The sequence below is a fragment of the Syngnathus scovelli genome, chromosome 4 (genome assembly GCF_024217435.2).
Source record: "Syngnathus scovelli strain Florida chromosome 4, RoL_Ssco_1.2, whole genome shotgun sequence".
Lineage (NCBI taxonomy): Eukaryota > Metazoa > Chordata > Actinopteri > Syngnathiformes > Syngnathidae > Syngnathus > Syngnathus scovelli.
Window position 1 is genome coordinate 11,981,175 of NC_090850.1, and position 19,990 is coordinate 12,001,164.

At 39.6% G+C, this 19,990-nt stretch overlaps 1 protein-coding gene across 2 annotated transcripts; it reads right to left on the minus strand.

Annotated features, from left to right (window-relative positions):
* Nucleotides 1–403: 403 nt before the first annotated feature.
* scml2 (Scm polycomb group protein like 2) lies at nucleotides 404–18,820 on the minus strand. Of its 2 annotated transcripts, none has more exons than XM_049717260.1 (14): nucleotides 18,658–18,820; nucleotides 15,990–16,063; nucleotides 15,773–15,838; nucleotides 15,473–15,543; nucleotides 14,944–15,178; nucleotides 14,114–14,202; nucleotides 13,762–14,005; nucleotides 6,901–7,208; nucleotides 6,034–6,163; nucleotides 5,741–5,947; nucleotides 3,979–4,152; nucleotides 2,743–2,958; nucleotides 2,397–2,548; nucleotides 404–1,993 (listed from the first exon to the last, which is right to left on the minus strand). In XM_049717260.1, the coding sequence occupies exons 2-14, from the start codon at nucleotides 16,009–16,011 to the stop codon at nucleotides 1,868–1,870; spliced, it is 2,040 nt and encodes a 679-aa protein (XP_049573217.1). In that variant the 5' UTR covers nucleotides 16,012–16,063; nucleotides 18,658–18,820; the 3' UTR covers nucleotides 404–1,867. The 2 variants fall into 2 exon arrangements, with proteins under 2 accessions (XP_049573217.1, XP_049573216.1); XM_049717259.1 differs by having other exon boundaries at nucleotides 2,397–2,551.
* Between the last annotated feature and the right edge of the window lie 1,170 nt (nucleotides 18,821–19,990).

Here is a 19,990-nt window from a genome sequence, read left to right on the forward strand (position 1 = left end):
TGTCTGAGTGAGAGTGAAAAACCAAATATGTAAAATCAAAGGAGTGAAAAGGCGAGAAAAAACACACCACTAGAATTACTCCAAACACCACAAATATGCCAAAGATGAAGTATTAAATAAATTATGTATGTAAATTATGTAATAATTTGTATAAATTGCGTCAACCATTTTCAAAATCTGCCATTTTTAACAAGAGCCCAATTGAACTTAGTGTACGTAATACTGCCTCGTGACCATTTTCTACTTCTGAGTTGAGCTGTTCCATAAGTACTATTCTTCCTTACGTGCATGAATGGATGAAGCCTGCTCGGATGAGAGGCTGAACATCTCGACACAAACACAACAGTCCAGTTGCAATCAATTCAATGTCCCGAGAATCCAATAACTTGGTTGAATGAGAATATTCAAAGGCTTGATACACTTTATTACACAATAAAATGAGTAAGAAACTGAACAAAGCTCCTTCTGTCTTGGGAACACTTTTTGTACAGCAATAGCAGTAGAACACCTTGCCGTTATTTTAACGTCAACACTTGCAAGGTTCCAGTCATCACGTGTAAGTGTGTGCAACCGTTAAGAGATAATACAATGAAGGTCAAAGCCAAGATAAACCCGTTGAGCTCATGGAACAGAGACAACGCTTTTTTTTTCCCGGCAAATACAGCATGAGGGCAAGAGCTTCGACAAAAAATGTTGGGCTCAATATTTTGCAATGTTGGTCAGTACTCCAGTACCTTTGTTTTATGACTTATTAAATTCTAAGGAGCGATGATCAGTCGGAAATGTTATTGCATTGGTAAGCAAACATCACGGCGGTGTGTTTGCTGTCAGTGTAAAAAACAACAAAAATTGAAAATGCAAAAGCTACAGTGTTTGTCTGAGGTCGTGTGCTTAAATAATGGCCTGTTGTACATACTAAGGCAAAAAAAGACAAATACAAAAACTCTGCACGGATATTGGATACTAATTACACGTAGGCTAAAGATTGAAAAAAATAAAATAACGCTGTACTGCTTTAATGTAAATGCTTGGTAAAATAAAAAAATAGATCATATGAGAGCAAACAATGCTGAGGTCATGAGCGAAGGTCCTCCTCTGAATCTGATCGAGAAGTTAACTTCCAGATGATTCACTTATTCTAACTGAATGTCTTTTTGTCGGTCCCAAATTTTAAAACGGTGCAGGGGTGTCCAAACCTTTTCCTCTGATCATTGCAGGACAAAAAAATGCATTCACAAGAAAACAACTGCCGGTTAGTTCAAGACTCATTCTACTGTCGACACTGCTTTTCACGTGACAATTGTTGAATTTGTGCAATTTCAGTCAAGCTTTTTAGGGTAAGTGATGCATAGTGGTCCCTAAAAAGGCCATTTCCCCTACACAGAAAGATCAATTTCTCTACAATGCTTCATCCAATTTTTTAAATTCTTGCTACATTGTACTCAGGTTGAACTGGTCTTACCAACTAGCATTTTTTTAAATCCTGTAGTGATGGTAGTAATTTGTCTCAACCACCCGTTTTTCTTGTTGCCCCTCCACCCTTTTTATTGTGTTTAGTACCTGCTGCAGGCCTCATAAAATGGACGGCAGATGGCACCCCCCTCAGCTATAGTTTGGACAGCCCTGCCCCTTTTGTTTTTGTCCTAAACATCTTGAAAGTCAGAGAAAGCAAATACAGATTGTGTAAACTGATGATGGACAACAGCCTGCAGGCTCGCTAAAACTTCCCAAATGTACATAGAGTATGTACAATACTTAAAACGGCACAAAACCGGGCGTTATGGTAGTTTCCGTCAGTGCTGCGTCCCTGTACAACAACACATACTTGAGTTTGTGTTTGCTAGTGAGGAAGACCACAACGGTCCTTTTACTGTTTGGTCTGTTTCAGCTTCTCAATGTGATGACAGAGTTTGAGCGCAGGGCCCAGTTTCAGTCCCATGTACTTCATAATGACGTCACTGCGCAGCAGCATCAAGGCCTTGCCGTCAATCTCCTGCAGGGACAGCAAAGCGTATGTTAGCGGGCAGCTAGATGACCTGCGCTTCGTCTCAGGATCCAAACTACCATGACTGAATAGGTGCTGCTGGCAATACATTCCAGACGGGTTGCATTTTCTTTGTATATAGACTATACAACAGAGTGGAAAAAATTGATTAAGGCAAATAAGTTTAAACATTCATAAATATCCAGTGGTCAAATAAATACATTTAAAAATGTAAAAGCCTGACAGTAATGTATTAGTGTGATGCTAGCAGAATTTATACCGTTATTTGCTAACTCAGTTTGGGTGTTATGACAACTCCCACATAACAGAATCTACTTTAGCCTAAAAAGAAAAATCCCTATCAGATTGATTGGCTCAAACAAGACGGAGTTGATCTAACTAAAGTACTCACATGCTTTCTAAAAAGCTCCACATGTGGACCAAGAGTGTGTGGGTCAGCCTCCTGGACAAATCGGATCACGTCATCAACTGACCAAGAAGATGCATCATTCCCTGAACTTTCCTTGTCTTGCGTGGCGTGGTCTGGGCCTGTTGTTGAACTAGCTGCTGAAGAAAAAAAAAAAAAAAGACAATCATCATGCTTACAATTCCAAAGTTTTGATTAGTAAATCCAGGTTAAGGTTTAAATTCTATGTAATAAAATAATTGAATAAAAATTGGGGAAGAAAAACGTAAAGAACCAGGTAAAAATATATAGTAGGAGGTACTAAAAATTTGACATGTATATGTGATCCTACCTTCCACGCGTCTGTGTGTGGGCACTTGTCCGAGTTCACTTGGGTTGGAGCTGACTCTTCGCAGAGGTGGAGGCGTGTGTGAGTGATTGGCGTAATACGGCCGTTCCCTCTTTGTCGCCCGATAGTCTGCCGCTATCTGAGGGGCTCGTGCGTTGGGAACGGAATCTTTTGCAGAATCGTTGTTCGATGCGTTGTTTTCTGTGTGAGGCAGTGGTTCTGAAAGTATAAATGGACACTATGTGAGCTGATTATTATATTAGTTAACATTTAATTGTTTTGTTTTTTTTTAATGAATTTCAATTACGACAAAATCAAAATACAGTACATAAACAATGAATCCCACTAGTCTGCATACTTTTAAGCAGACATATATATAGAAGTCTGAATTTAAAGTTGTGCATATTCAGTGTTGTGTGGCAACATGCCAGGCATCACTGACGTCCACTGGATGTACAGTAGATGCAGTGTAAATAAAAGCAAGAAGAGGCAGAGAAGGTGTATCCAAAGATGCAGGATGCAGTCTAATTAAGAGCAAGAAGAGGCAGAGAAGGTCCATCCTAAGACGCAGGAACCAGCTCGAAGCAAACGAACTTTGACTCTCATTTGGAGAATTTGGAGTCATCTTTTAATTTCCTGAAAATGATGATAGTCATTGTGTTTTAATAATTTTATAAAGTTTTGGTCACTCTACATCATGGATTTGTATGCATTACGGTTGGATCTGATTAAATTCACAATTGACAATCGCATCACAACTGACAAACTCACAATAAATATGCCATAATGGAGATTTAAAGATTTGTTTGGGCAATTGTGGTATGGTGGACAGATGTCTAAACCTATTACAGTGAGCCAGACAATATGGACTTTTTTGGCTCTCCCAACCTACATAAAGTGTGTGAATTGCTAAATAAATACAAATGAAAAAAAATAGAAATCAAATTACCAAACATACTACTGAAAAATGAAAATATAAATGATTGTATTGTTGTTAACAAGCTGCTTGGGGTTGTGATTATGATGTGTCATTTTAAAAAGTGCATATCTACATATGGGGACCAGGGTGCAAAAAAAAAACAACCAACAAAACATTACTCTACCTTAGCTTTGATTGTGAGTGCTTGCTTTTAACACTCCTTGTTTTTAACTTTGACTTTTTCCATTTTTAGGGGGTCGGTGTCAAGATGGTGTACAAGTTACATTTCGCAATATTTGTGTATCTTTCCACGGACAAACCTGACTTTGTCCTGTCAAAGAAGCGTGTGTTTTTACTGAAGGGGCTGAAAGGCTGTGAGCTGAACAGGCTGACACTCTCCAGATGCTGACACATGTTCTCCAAGAACCTTAGCACAGTAGAGGCACTGGAGACGGAGGGAAGCTTGACATAGCGGATACCATGCTCGGAGCGCACTGTAAGACACAACATACTGTATTAGTCTGTGCGTTGCGTAGGCTCACACCTGCTCACACACAGGCTGAATGCATCCACAGTTAAAGGAAAACAGCAGATGGTTTGGGGTTAAGCGCCCTCCTTTTATCAGCACAAACCCACAACCCTCGATCTGCACAACAACCCTCCCACCCAAGCCAAGCTCACACAAATTAATGTCCCCCAGCCCCTCCCCATTAGCCCACACCCTTCCCAATTCCACCCCCCTCAAGGGAGACTCAATCCCAGCATCCAAAACAGGTTAGCTGCACATGTCACTTCTGATTACAGTCCCAGCACTCACGTCAGATGTGGCCACGGGCATTATCTTTTATTTCCCCGCAGTATCTCAGCAATTTCTTCCCAAAATGCACAAGCACAGTCAATAACATTCATTCTGAATGACTTCCAATTTGATCTGGCTGATTGCCTCTATGGACTTCTAGAGAATGCGTAATTATTGACAATCTCCACCAAGGTTGAAATGTGAAAGATCAGTTGGTTGCATGAGTTTGTATTTGTGCGAGCGGGATTATGTGACCCTTTTAGTAAACATGAGCTCAAAATAGACTTAGACCCACAACATTTTACTGTACATTCATCATGCAACTAACCATTATTTTAAAAATTAGATTCATGAATCAATTATTCAATAATTTTGTTTATTTAGCGATGAATCGGAAAAACAACCTTTGAATCCCGTCCCTTTGTTCGGAAGAAAAAAAAGACTATTTCAAATTGAGGGTGCAGAAAACGTACAAAGATAAATCAATTAAAGTTCATTTACTGGTTGCATGTAAGAAATTTGACAAAGATGTCGATCATTGCTTTCCAAAGTAATTGCTCATGTTTTATGTTGAGTCAACACAAGGATATAACCAGTCTGCTTTCATGGAGTATTTCAGAAATTAGAGAATCAATGCTGAGAAAATGAAATTATGATTTGGACCATATTAAATTAAAAACATATCAGAATTATTGAGTGATTATTAAGAATTATTTTCTAGTTACTTGATAAAAGTTAGTTAATTGATAATACTATATGTTTACATTTATTTAAAGTCTGTTGGATGGGCAAAACGAATAAAAATGTAAATGTCTATATTACAGATTTTCACCTACTGCGGGTGAGTCTAGAGCGAGCCCATTTCCGCCGCTTAACAGGGATTGACAATTTACATATACTCAGTCACCACGATATTGCTGCTCAAGTAAGATATGCATGCTGAAGAAAATTCTTCGCCTCTATCGCACAGATTTAGTCAAGTGCCAAACTGCAGGCAGACTATAAGCAGCATCAAAAGAGCAAATTATATTGTTAAACTCAGGCTTTCCAAATCAAAGTAATGTGATGTTCACAGAGCAATGCTGGCATCAGATTACCAAGATCAATTTAAGACCCTCAAGAAGAACAAAGAAACACTTTTAAAAATGAGCAATTTCAACTCATAACTCAAATGTAAGGCGACATGCGGCAACCCATTCCCAACTGAAAAGTAGCCAAAAAAGTGATTTTTTTTTTTCCCCCTAAAGAGTTCTTTTCTTGTGTGAACATTTACGACTACAGACCTCGAATGACCTCTCCTCCTGTGTGGGACTGGCTCTGTAGAAACGACAGCAGCACGGAGGGCTGGTACGTACAGTCCACACAGGCCTGGACGGCCTGCTGTAGCACTGCGTTGACTGGAGCTGGCCCAAAGTGGTCTGGGAGCTGCTGCACCAGTTTACGGTCAAGATGGGGGCCGTAGTCGCCATGTTTGTTCACATAAACGCACACTAAATAAACACAACCGGAAAAAAAACATTCAATGTTTTTCAATCCATTTTCTAGCACTGGTCACTGTAGTCAGTTCGACACTTACCCGTGCAGACTACATTTGAGTTGTTGTTATGGTGGTTGTCTACTGAAACATGGCTGGTGCTCAATCGGGTTTCTGGAGGCGACACTGGAATTGATGACGAGCCCAGTGACTGTACCATCCGAGGCTTCCTCTAAAAAAATAAAAAATAAATAAATAACTCTACGTTGATAGGTAATGATTTATTCAAAGCGTATTTTAACTGTCTGACAACCACTAATTGCACAAGCCACAACTTGTATCACAAAGATGTTTTTTCTAATGTATTCTTAAGATGTAAACGCATTCATGACCCCTATTCTTGCAAACCATTCATCTCTGAACTGTTTGTTCTTTAGTCAATGTACATTTTGGTGTTTTCTTTTGTTGTATGTGACACGTTGCTGCTGTTTTAAGATGTATAAATAATTTTTGATAGCCTCCCATGGCTAGCGAACTTTTATTATATGGTTTAGTTGAACATTTTGGTGTCAAAATATACAATGCTTAACTGTTGTTAGCTTTATGTCAACTTGAACTCAGAGTAACAAATAAACAATTTGAAGCCAGCACCATTGGCTCCTAAAACAGTGAAAGTAAGAAGTTTCTTTTTCTTTCTTCAAATGTATGATAATCTTCTACTTCTGGATAGTGAGAAGGTGACGACAGGTGTTGTATCAGATTTAAGTTTAGTAAAATTTTATACGGTAATTTTATCGGTTGCTGCTGGCTACATAGCACTCAAATGAAATACTGAGGGTTTTTTGTTTTGATTTGTTTTGTTTATTTAAATCTGTGACCAGTGTTGTGCATTTGAACAAAGGAACAACTGTGGAAAAACTAGGTTCAAAACCATCTTTCTCTACTTATCAACACATGGTAGTATCTCACCTTGCTCCCAGGCTTGGGCCCTCTCTTCCTGTGTGGTCTGGGGGCCAACTGAGTGGACCTGACAGGGTTCTGCGACGCCCCATTGACCGCCGCAGCTGCTGCCGCCTCAGCCGCTGCTTTCAACAAAGCAATAGTCTGCGACTTGGGACGGCGACCTCGGACACCCTTGCGAACGGGCAGGGGCGGCAAAGGGTTGGGCAGTCGATATGAAGTCTGCATCATGGACGAGGAGTTGGAAGTGGAGCGGCGTGTTGTGAGGGAGGTTGAGGAAGACGAAACAGGGGCGAGAAGAGCACCTGGAAGGGTGACTGGAAGAGAAATAGAATAAATGGAACGTTATACACTACTGTTCTCTTACTTGACAAACGGGAAATGTAAATATGACCGCATTACATGAATTATACAAATTGCATGCTACAAATCTCACTAAATGAAAGAGAAGCTTTCATTCTGGGATTCTGCAGTGTGTCAGGCAGGGCCAAGCTCACAATTTCTGTTGCACTACATCTCAAATATGCATGATCGATCCTTTAACTGCCTCTCAACCCGTCAGTACAGCATATAAAGAAATCATTCGTCCGTCCATCCATTTATTCATTCATCCATCCGAACAAAGAATTTGTTTTGAGGACCATCGCTACCTAACAGTTTAGTCCACAATACATATTTTTAAATGCAACTCAACTCAATTTTATAGTGCTTCCACAATAGCTGAAATCTAACATGTTTTGTTATTGTTTGAATTTAAATGGAGCCACACCATCATACACAAATGAAATGAAGATAGTTGAAAATTAAAAGGAGCCCAAAAAAACACCTAGCACCACCACCAATCAATCTTTATTTTTCTGAGCATCATATAATCACGCAACCATCTAATTAAAGGTAGAGTGAAAAGGAAAGAAAATGGAAAATGAGAGCATACCTATTTGCGTGCAAACATATTGTTCAGGCTGTGCAGGGGCCAGTTAGTGAATGTGAACGCTCTCGAGGGGTCAAGGCTTTCATTTAAACCTCCTGGAGAGGTGTTATGAAGGGACTAAAAGGTGCTTAATTGAGAAAGAAGTAGGAATGGGTGTGGAATCACGCAATGTTTTGTTCCGGTTGTGTCAGGGGCGCCTCAATTGCACACCAGGAGCGCTCACATGTGCAAGCAGAGGAAAAAGCATGTTGGCATGCTTACTCACAGCAGACTCAAAAACACCCACTCCTGCAATGTCTGACCTTTACGCATTTTAATATTTCTTATGATATTCCAACCCAAGCAGCTATCTTTAACTGCAGATTTTTGGTATGGTGTGTGATCATTTAAGGCTGCAATATTTTTAGAATTGATTTGTGTGTGATAATTACTATATTATCATCAAATACTTTTAGAATTGATTAATTTACCATTCCTCCCACATTGCAAAGCTTCTAGCTAGAAATTTTGATTCATCTTTCTGTGCAATTCACGTCACTCAAAAATGTGCCTTTATTAGGACAGGGATGTTGAAAAAATGAATTATATAAAATAACAATCACAATATGGGGTGAATGAATTTTGACGATATTTCAAAATTGCTCAAAAATAATCCTGAGCAGAAATATTCAACTACAATTTTTGCAGGCATCACACATCCCGTTCAACATATGGCCCTGATCATGACTATATCATTCCAACTCGACCCGCTGACCTGTGTAACACTGCCTGAGGAAACTGTGTGTGCGTGTGTGTGTGTGTGTGTTTGTGCATACATATCAGAATGAGGTCGTCGAGTGTGTGTCTGCTGTCTGGAGGGTGGGGGAGGGGCCCAAAAGAGTTCCTCCTCATCTAATTACACAACCGCTTTCACAAACTGAGCTTCCTCCAATCATGAGTTGATTCAATCACATACAAATACACAGGAGCTGAGAAACTTCCCTTTCATGGATGCGTCTGTCCTGACTGACACGCATGTTAAAAGCACTCACCATTTCGTAATGAGAGTGCTTAACAATAGAATAGGGAGGCTCAATCCGGTGTTAACTGCTTCCTGATGCTCTACTCATAAACACACATGATCAAAAACAAATGAAGCTCCAAATGTACAGCCAATAAAATCAGCTCACACTGTGGACATTTGCAGTTGAACGGAGGCAAAGCACTCAAATCCCAAGTCTGGATGCTTCCAAGTTGTATTTGGTTGCATGCAGATAAAAGTCTTAAAACAATCAAAGCCACACAAAAAAGCTCCAATTCAAACGAGAAAGCAGCACTTCCTAAATGTGATAATTGATTCATATTGCCTCATCTCAAATCAAGCAACACTCACTGAGTGCTTTAACTAGTCGTAAAGGCTGAATAAATGTTTTGCTACTACAAAGACCAAAGCATTCGTTCTCATAAACACAATCACAGATACAAAAGAGAAAAAAAAAGAGAGAGATTAGCGCCACAAAGTTTCTGCGATTGTGCATACAAACATGCTCACCAGGAAATGTCTTCCAAAAAGCAGAAACTCAGTGCTGCAGCTGCGGCTTCCCGAATAGTGATAGTAGCAGCCGTGGTATTAGTGGTAATGACTGACAGTCGCTTCCTGTTCCTTTCTTTGAAACAACACTCAGTTTACAGATTTTCTCTCTCACCCGCTTCCAGTCCAAACTTTCTTGACTGTGCTCTCATCCTCTGCACTGCCTTCAAGTACGCTAATCTCGCTGCCTTCGCACTTCTCTTGTCTGTTTTGCGTCTACAACAAAGCCCACTCTACTGCCGCTGGTTGAAGCTGCTGTGAAGCTTCCCTCCCAATGAATGAGAAAGGGGGTGCATAGGGGCGAGGGAGGGGTTAGGAGCAAGAGGAGTCGGTGGGTGTGGTGAAAGGCATTAGGGGGGGTTGAATCCTTTATTCGTGTTATCTGTAGGCCATATCGACAGTCTGCATCAGTCACCTGCCTCCCGGCGAGTTTCTGGGGGAGGGGGTCAGTGTCAGGGGAAAAGGGGTTAACGCCAGGGCTCCTGGGAGCAAAAAGGGTTGGGAGAAGGGTAGATAGAGGGGTGGCGTGTCAGCTCGGGAGGGTGGGGAAAAGGTTGGATGAGAAGCATCTTGACTGAAACTCATAGTGGGAGCTGCATGTTTTTACTCACACGCATGCATACTGGCGGCCCAGACGGGGGTCCCCCCGGCCGGGCTGTAACCTGAGCCTTTTCAGACATTTGCCAATGAGAAAGATGGCTAGGCCAATCGTCAGGAAATAGTGGCATGCTCAGATATCAGCTTCTTTGCAGAACAATGAAGAGCTTAGCAGTGACAGGAAGCGTGAAAAAAGTCTCTGATATCTTCATCTGTTCTAGTGACCAACACTTGAGTGGGCACCATTCTTGGGGGTATATTTTATTCACTCTTACCAGGACAATTGTGACTTTTTGGTGTAAATCTTCCAAAGGTAGTACAAACTATTACTACTACTTATGCTGTTGACCAATAACCACAAAATACTATTTTCCAACTTTTTTTTTTGTACAGCATTTCGTGCCCTACGTCAGCTGGGATAGGCTGCAAGTCATCTATGACCATGAAGGGGATAAGCAGCATGGATAATGGATAGATGAATGAATGGTGCAAGCAGATGACTGACAAAGGCATCATGCATAATTTGTGAGCCATGGTTCGTAGTCAAGCACACACAATTTGATATTGTATGCTCCAAACACAAATGTTCCTACAACAAATACACTTCCATGCTTTGAATACAAAATGCAAAACGGCTGACCCAATTTAAAAAAATCCAACAAGCAAAAAAGGGATCCCGCCCAAGGTTGCGAGGCAAAAGCAGTTATTTTCAAAATTATTCCTATAATACACGTCATTAGTGGCTTCTGACAAAAAAAAAACAGACAGCACAGAACAAAGAGAATACAATAATGAAGCTATTTTAAAAGTATGTAAAGCTGATCAAAACCTCATTAACTGTTCACCCAAGCCCCCAAATGCATTCACACATCTGCATAAAAACATAGCACCTGTCTCACTGTATATTATCCCCTTTTTACAGCACACATGCCAGAGTCAAACACACGTACACACACACGTACACACACACGGAGAGCAAATCGGTGTGAAATCCCCCACATGCAGCAGCCTAGTGATCTCTCACCAAAAGTACATTTGGAGACGTAAGGTTGTCCCATCAAGTAGGTCATGTGCAACCTCAAGGATTAATGGAATCTAGTATGCAACTAGTTCTAGTGCAGACACCAACATCTGCATGAGTATTGTATAAAAAGCCTGAATGAAGATAGGCAGAAGTCAGTGGTCGCACAATGAACACACGTTCACCATGAAGCCCATGGTTCATATTTACGAAATTAAAGGTGGAGTACACAACTCATCCCATAAAGGTTGCGACGGACTTCTCTTAAAATTATGAGATTGTCCTTTTCCTTATAATTAATTGAGAAATGACGTTTTTTTTCCCAAAGCAAAATATTAATAGCCATAGCTAGACCATACCTGCCTCCGAAACATGATTAAAAATTCAGCTTCAGAAAGCCAGTCACACTGCAGTGATTTGTCAAAGTGATTTCCACACATGGCGTATAAATGTCTACCAAAGAGCAGCAACAGTCTAAGCATTAAGCTTTATCATTCGTCAAAATGACATGCTGACATACTCATGTATGTCTGCAGAGCATACGTATCTACTATATAATTACATGCCAATTAAAATGAACAACTATAAATAAATAATTAATAATTGAGCGTTAGCATCCAAAATCTAATCTGACTTTTTTTTTTTTTTTATCCGTCATGTATATTAGGAAATGTTGTTTTTTTTTTTTTTTTTACTAAACATATTTGAGTTATAAAATGATTACAGATTTAAAGCTATTTTTACAGGTATCACTTACATGGATGAAGTTCACTGTGCATAGAGAATTGTTTATTATTTCTATATCATACTGCCATTCTTAGGAAACAAAAGTATCCTCAAAGAAATAATTACATTTGATAATACTTTCATATTGCTCCATTATTTAGTGGCTTTTTATTCTTATCTTAAAAATAGTACCGGTATTTTAAATACGTTTTGTGTTCGTATTGTATTGTACCACAATTGTATTTGTATTGTGGTAGCTACTGGAAAATTAATTTCCCTTTAGGATGAATAAAGTAATTTATCTATGGCAGAAGCGTCTAAAGCCGGTCCTTGAGGTTCACTGTCCTACATGTTTTAAATGTCTCCCTCCTCCAACACCCCTGTTTATCTGAATCAGATTCATTATCAGGTTTCTTCAGCGCTTGTTGAGGAACTGATCATTTGAGTCAAGCGTGTTTGGAGTGGAGACAACTAAAACATGCATGACAGTGGCCCTTGAGGCCCGAGGCTGGACATCCCTGATCTATGGTATCCATCCACCCATTCATTGGGCCTCGCTTTGTGCACTTGGGCCGATGTTTATGTGCAAGTGCGGGTTTTCACATGCTCCTCAACTGTGACACTGGGTAGCCTCATTCTTTTGTAATGTGTGTTGAATTAGTGTTTACCATTCCTCGGGTGCCAAGATAACTTCTTCTGGATGAGTTGTGTCTGAACAGCCAGATTACTGCACAAGGACATGCTAATATCAGGAGAACTCACAAACACTGGGCTGTCCGAGAGTTACCTGGACTATACTGTACATTGTTATTGAGTTAGTTAGTTTGTTATAAGTGAACTTTTCGTGGGACAGCTGTCATTTTTCATTTGTTTATATGGAGTGAAACTCAGTCACAAGTAGCTTTCGGCTCTAGCAATAACAAAAAGAAAAAAAAAGAAAAATACTGGGCCTAGATTGTTAAACATCATTAATACTGGATTAATGCAATACACCCAAATTAATGATCCACGGGTTAAGTGGTGCATGAGTGCGCCTGTTGAATAACAAAGGCAGATTAGTAAACGTGATCTCAGGTCTTTTGGGAACTTTTCAGGCCATTCTATTCTCAAGTGAATTCAACAAGTTCTGTCCGGCCTGATATGTGGCAAAAGGGACAAAAGTCCTAATCATGGCTCTAGTATCACAATTCATGATGGTGCTGATTGTCATCTGACTCCACACATTGGTTATACTAAAATGTGACGACTTCAGATTGAAGGTTTTGCTTGCATTGCCCTCTAGCGGTAAAATGTGGTAATATCACTACTACTTGCAAGAGAAACAGATGTTGTTTTCTGCTGTAACAGTGTTACCAGCAGAGATGTCATGAAAATGTTTAAAATGTATTTTCAAAAGTGCCATTCACATAAAAAATATTGTACAAGCAGAGAGCAGCGGTTGTTTAAAAGGTACTATATAATAATATTGTGACTGCTGTGATGATTTCTATTTGCCCGTCTATGTCACTCGCAAACTTTCTTTTGGATTATATTATATTGTTTAACTGAACATTTTTGTGTTTGAATGTACAATATTTAATTCACAGACCCTTTCAGACTGAACCTCCACTCGGACTAACTTGAGGCAAACATGCTTTGCCACTTAATTAAAGAACTGTGAGAGCAAGTCTTTTTGTTTTTTTGTTATTGTTTTTTCCTCAAGGTGATGCTGTTTGATCTCTCCTATGCCTTGACAGTGAGTGAGTGAAAACGAAATGCCAAGGAATACTATAAATTGTCCAGAAGGGCTAAAAATACATTATATAGCTTTCACTATTGTGGATTCTCATCTCTTATTGAAACATAAAGCCCACAGGGACAGGGGTTCACAAGAAACATTTAGTTGGTTTTCTCAGAATTCTGCAATGCCTTTGTTGTTGATTATTTTTTTGGGGCAGTCAATTTGTATGCAGTACAGTCGCCACTGTTGCAAAAATCTGCCTAAATGTCAAAATAATGCCAAATTAAAATGAAAGCGACACTCACAGAAGTTTCCAGGCGGCTGTAAACTGTGTTTGGTCAGCACACACCAGCCAACAGGGAAGATGTCTCTGGAGTCGAAGGGGCACCAGTAGTCAAAGGCACCACGCCAGCCATCAAACATGACGAAGATCTCTTGACCTTTCACTTCACCCACGGTGGCCGGACAAATTAGGTAAGGGTTCTTCCTGTCCACGGCTTCCAGCTTCATACCAGGCTTGAAGTAGTTTTTAATGGGGCTAACAGGTTCCTAGACACAGTGGTATTTTGTAAAAAAAAATCCATTACATTTGTATAAACATATATGTGTGTCAGGCTTAGTATGAAATTATATGCAGTTGAATTGTGTGAAACAAACCTTCTTAAAAGCAGAGGCTGGTGCCATCTCTGCTCCACTCAGCGTTCGGAGGAGAAACATAGGCCACGAAGAGGCGTTCATTCGAAATCCTGAACACAAAGCCCAACCAATATTTAATTACATTTTTGTCTTGTAGATGCTAATGAGGACAAGCAGTGAAGTAGGATGGAAGGACAGATGGATGGAAATATGGTGATTTGCAACAAGATAAACAGCAGCCTTGGCTGTGAGATACAGTAATTTACAACCATTACGCTAATTAATGTTGGACTAGATTTAAATAGAATTCAATGAAGTCAAAAAAGAAAAGGATCAGTTCATCACATACACTATATTAACTAATAATACTGCTAATAATTATAACACAAGTTGAAATAGACTCTCCAAACAGACTCATGTTGAAAATAGAAAGTCCTAAAATCTCTTGGGATAATGAAGACTATAGCACACTGCATATAGAGTAAATAAAGTAAAGCAGAGGATTTGACTTGGCAGGAAAACACTGGCGATAGCAATAACATTAACAATGGATTTGCTCCATGAGCGCATCCAATTAAGAAGGCCTCGAAAAGAGATGGAGCGAAATGGAGTCATTACTTTTATACTTCTCAATGGGTGTGGGGATGCAAATATGAGAGGCGCCATCATAAACCAAGGATGGTGATTGGTGGATTAAGGTGGAAGGGTGCAATCTAGATGCAGTCCATTTACTAATTAACATCTTATTATTTCCGACACTTCATTGTGGAATATGCCGCCGCTTCAGTCGAGCTCATAACTGTGTGTGCATCCATTAGGAAGCCTTCATACGGTGTTTGTGCATGTCTCACCCAGCGGGGGCTGCAGCATGTCCCCGTTCCTCTCACAGGTGCCTATGGGTTGGATGTCAGAAGAGTCCACCAGTCTCCAGAAGTCGTTGGTGTTGTCGCTGCCATCCAGACGCAGGCGTAATCGCGTACCCATCATGCCCATCACCGTGGCGATGCACACCGAGTTGGAGTTGCGCGGGTCACGAGCCTCGAGCTTCATACCGGCCTTGAAGTCATTGGAGGGGGGGATCCTGGACTGCACACGCATACAAAGAGGGAGCATTTATCCTCCACTTTGTTTTTGAACTTTTGCACTTTTTGGTCCAATTGTAAAATCAAGACAAAGACCGAAAAAAATAAGTTGTAAATGGGAAAAGCTGGTGTTTAAGTATCATATCGATGTAAAAAGTAGTGTTTCAAAAGTTTAAATGTGTTTAAAGAGTAAGAGAGTAAAATTTCAACATTGTTTTTTATGTGGTCTGTTTTCACCAGTTGGTCACAGCGCTGAAATGGGGCTCATTGTGCTTCCTATTTCGTAATGATCAGCTACCTGTTTGAAGCAGTTAGGTGAGGCTGCAATGGAGGAGGTCTCTCTAAGGTAGTCTTCCCAACTGAATGGCTCTAGCAAAAGAAACAAACAAGGCTCTTACAAATGACACCACCCACAGTGTTGAAAAGAAAGACCGCACTGTGTTGTTGGCTACATAAATTGCATTTACATTAAGAACATACATAAGATACATATGTACCTATGTATGGCAGCGCAATCAATACAAATAAAAATCATCAATTGATCAGTATCAGGCACTTTCTAACAGTAACTGATGACAAAATGAAGTGGGGCACTTACCATTAGATTTATCGAGCGCAGAGCCTGCGCCGATGCTCGGCCTCTCCTTCTTCTCCTCTTTCTGATCTGGAATCAAATGATGGATTAGAAATGGTAGCCTTGCCAGACACTTTACTCGGTACTCCTGAAAACTCGACTGAGATCCATTTACTCTTTGCTCTACCAAAAATTAATCTGTTACGAATATTGGTGACATGAGAAGATAGAGAAGACCAACCTTTGTGTGGCGTTCGGCCCATGACGACCAAGATGTTATCCCGCAGCAGCAGAGGAAGTCAAACAGGCTCTTAACTAAAAGCACAAACCACATAACCCAGTTATTTACACGCACATAGCACAGGGAAAAGTAGTGTACTCATAATAAAACAATAACTTGCTCACTTGGAGTGGTTACTGTAAATTATTTAAAAAACGTTATGTATTTTTTTCCACCCATTTCTAATTGTTTAGATTAGTCAACAAGCCGAAAAACACATTTTTAGCATAGGAATTTGAAACATAAATAATGAATTTCTGTATTGATGAATGAAAAAAAAAAGGTATTTGAATAATTTGGATTTTGCGCCACATTCATACAGCCTATCAAAGTAAATCAAGAGCAGCAAACCCACAATGGAAAAAAAAAGGTAAAAACTGGTTTCTTATTTTTTTGCTTGTCCTTGTGAGTAGAATCTTAATTATCAAGTTCATATACTAACCAGCAAGACGCAACGAGACATTTTTGGATTGCTGAATACATTGTTTCCGTCTTGTTTTCTAAAAACATTTAAAAATGATTTATGAATCATGCCATTGCTTTTAAGATTCATTACATTTGTTGAAACATACTTTGAGAGTGAACATCTTACAGAATAATTCAGATAAGGATTGACCATAGTCCAGCTTGCAGGTGTTAGAAGCAAAAATTCAAAAAGAAATCATCCAAGGCAAAAGGACATCCAAAAGCCAGCAAAACACCCAAATAATCCAGAATTGTCACCACAGTGCTGCAACCTCTGCTCAACCGCGCCTTCCTGCTAGGATCTTGTGTCTTTCCAGAGAAAGCCATGGAGTGGGAAGGAGCCATTAAGATTCCAAGGTGCCATAAAAAGCCATTAAGACGTGTGGATATGGGACGTCTGCCGGCCTACATGAAAAGGATTCCTCATTCCTGCTCCACCACTCGCTCAGCGACAGACGGCTTCAGTGTTTGCACGCTTGAGTCTGCACCACTCATAAGGGGTCGTGCTTAAGAGCTCAGCAGACCAGGAAGCACTTCATTTTTACAACCTCCATTTCCACTCAAGCAGCTCTCGGTATGAGATTAGCGTTATGATGCTTTACACGCAGTAGATGACAGGGGAAAATTGGTGGTTTCATGAGCAGTTATAACTTTTGATTGACGGGGGTTGTCAAAAGTATTATTAACATGAGGAACGTGTTATAAGAGGGACTCTTTGTAAGCGTTGAAATAATGACAGAATTTGAGAGAACAATGAGCGCCTTGGAAAACGATTTGCTACTCAAACCTACAAAAACAATGAGAGAAGTAGCTATTAAAATGGTCCATTTAGCACGTGCAATGCGATTGAATCAAACCGAGGACTAATTTTGTTCGAAGGTTTTGCGTCTTAGAATATGACATCTGGCAGATAGGTGTAATCCAGCACTGCCCACTGTTTGATTTAGGAACTTTTTATCATTTGTGTTCTTAATTATTTTTCACAGCATGAATGACCTACTTCTTTTTTTATCTAATTTACCAGAAGTGCAAATAATTACACTTGACACTCCACACCATATGTAAAACGGGGACATAAAGAAAATATATTTGTTTTAAGCAGTTAACCCCCCAAAAAATGGTAGCACTCGAGGATAATTAATAAATGAGTGAAAGTGCAGCCTTAAATATGTACCTGATATTGATTTAATTCAGTTTTTTGACCGGACACACTGCTTATGGCATTAGACAATTACCAGGTTGATTTTTACAGTTTGAAAATGAGTTCATGATGGGTGTTTATGTTATGAATTGTCATGGGAGGACTGTTTTAGATCCGCAATTATTTTAAACCCTTTAAGGCTATCAGATTACATTGTTTGACATTGATCATTTGACATTGAGTGTGTTCATTCCTTCAGCATATTTGGAGATACATCGAGACTTGTAATAAATAACAACATATGTTGCGTTTTGTTTGACTATTTATTTATGCATGATTTAAAGGAGAGTTAAAAATAAAAATAAATGTTTGTTGTCATATTAATTAAAAGTAAGGTAGGTGCAATTCATTCAGTTTTCAAAAAATATTTGTTTATAAACATTTATTTGGTCATGGTGCTTGGAAAACTAAGAATTTTCTTAAGTGGAACATGTACACAAGTTTTAATCCTGTTTTTGTCTTTATTACATTATAATATTTGTTTTGGGAAAATTTAAGGAAAGAAAGAAAGAAAGAAAGAAAGAAAGAAAGAAAGAAAGAAAGAAAGAAAGAAAGAAAGAAAGAAAGAAAGAACGCGATGAGTAAACGGTGTATGACGCATTTCCATTCTTCCCGATTTGGTGGGCGGGACTCTGCACATTATTCTCAAGGCTAACGGTTGCTAATATTGCATTATTAAACACCACAGAGCATTAAAATCCAGTCGCACTTGTTTACTAAACAGCGTGTGGGGGTGCAGCGAACACAAGAGTAAAGCGAAGCACTTCAACATAGAAGTGAAACAATAATAAGAAGTCGCCTTCATCCAAGCAACATGCAGTACAGTGGAGGAAGAACACACTGCCAGCACACATCCTCCTGGCTGATAAACGGCACAATTCTGGCTCAAACGACGGCCAAAGATGCGTCAAATAACAACTCGGGAGTCGGCGCAGGGGAGGAGAATTGAGAAAGAAGACGTACCGAGCGTTGAAAGCGCTTATTTTGATGGTAGAGCCCTCACTTTCTGTCAGATGCAGGCGGCCGCCATGTTCGTTGCAGCTCCGCGCATGTCCGTCGTCGCCGACACACACTTGCACGCACGCACACGCACACACACGAGCGAGCGAGAAACCGCGGGAAGAAATCTGGCATTTCCCCGCTGCAAATGTAAATTTGATTATGCGATAACTTTTAATAATAACCTACATGTGGCGTGAAAACGAAAACAAGAAGGGACGAATGTAGCTTCCGGGTTATTGACTGCACGAGGATGAATGTTACCTGCTGCATCTATCTATTTCAGTGGATGGATGACATCATCGGTCCTTTGGTCGTACTGTACAGTCAATTAGAAACAGTGGAAAATCAGCCCATAATATATACCGTTTTAAAATGGATCATCTTTATAATACATAAAATCACGGATTGCCCCTACCGCACCCAAAATTATTTTAAAATATTAAAACGAACATCCTCAAATAGGTGAAACCATGAGTGCCATATCATGAATATGCATGGGTCTGCTGTACTGAAAAACTGTGCATTCAAGTTAAAAATTTACCCTGAGTCCAAGTGGCAATATCTTTTGTGCAATGATACCGGTTTTTAATGCTCTGGTGCAAAGGGAACAAAGGTCAACAGGCATTCAATGTTGATTTATGTCCTTGCCACTTTTGTTGAAATGGAATTACAAATAATTGTTTTATAGTATACAACGTCCCAACGTCTTTGGACTTTGAGTTTGTGGTATGAGTAATGTAATAAAAGTGACTATATAATGAGTTATATGCAGCTGTGTGTGTTTACCATATATCCAACCTGACAATATCCACTGTATGTATGCGCACATTTATTTTTTCCACTGAATAATGTTGATTGCACTTTTGAAAAGGTAAATGTTGTTTCAGCGTCTAAGGGTATCTTCCTCACACCCAGTGGGGAATTGTTATTTGGTTTAATGTAATGCTGAATAGTATTTTTAAAAAATTATCTGAAGCGTTGTCTTTTTGTGAAAGAGTTTCTATGCTACTCCAGAATGTCATGGAGAAGATGTTCATGATTGTCCAAAATGGAGAAAGGTTTGCTCAGTGAACTCTGGTCTCACACTGACTCAAACATATTTCCATCTTTGAATCCCAAGGTGTCACCAGACTTTATTGATCCAGGAGTTGAATCCTCATTTCTATTTCTTACAAATGCATTTGTACTTAAGCACAGGGTGTGAGTACTTTTGCCACCTCAGCTTTCTTACATAAGCATCTCAGTACTTCTACTTTGATCATTCTTTTTTTACACAAGTATCTTTTCTTAAACC

What these genes read in the sequence shown, in the direction of transcription:
- scml2 (XM_049717259.1), bottom strand. Translation starts at nt 16,011, where the DNA reads ATGGGCCGAACGCCACACAAAG. An exon ending in CATGCTGCAGCCCCCGCTGG is followed by an intron (nt 14,203 to 14,943) that starts GTGAGACATGCA and finishes CTTTGTGTTCAG; the next exon opens with GATTTCGAATGAACGCCTCT. An exon ending in CTCAAATGTAGTCTGCACGG is followed by an intron (nt 5,948 to 6,033) that starts GTAAGTGTCGAA and finishes GTGTTTATTTAG; the next exon opens with TGTGCGTTTATGTGAACAAA.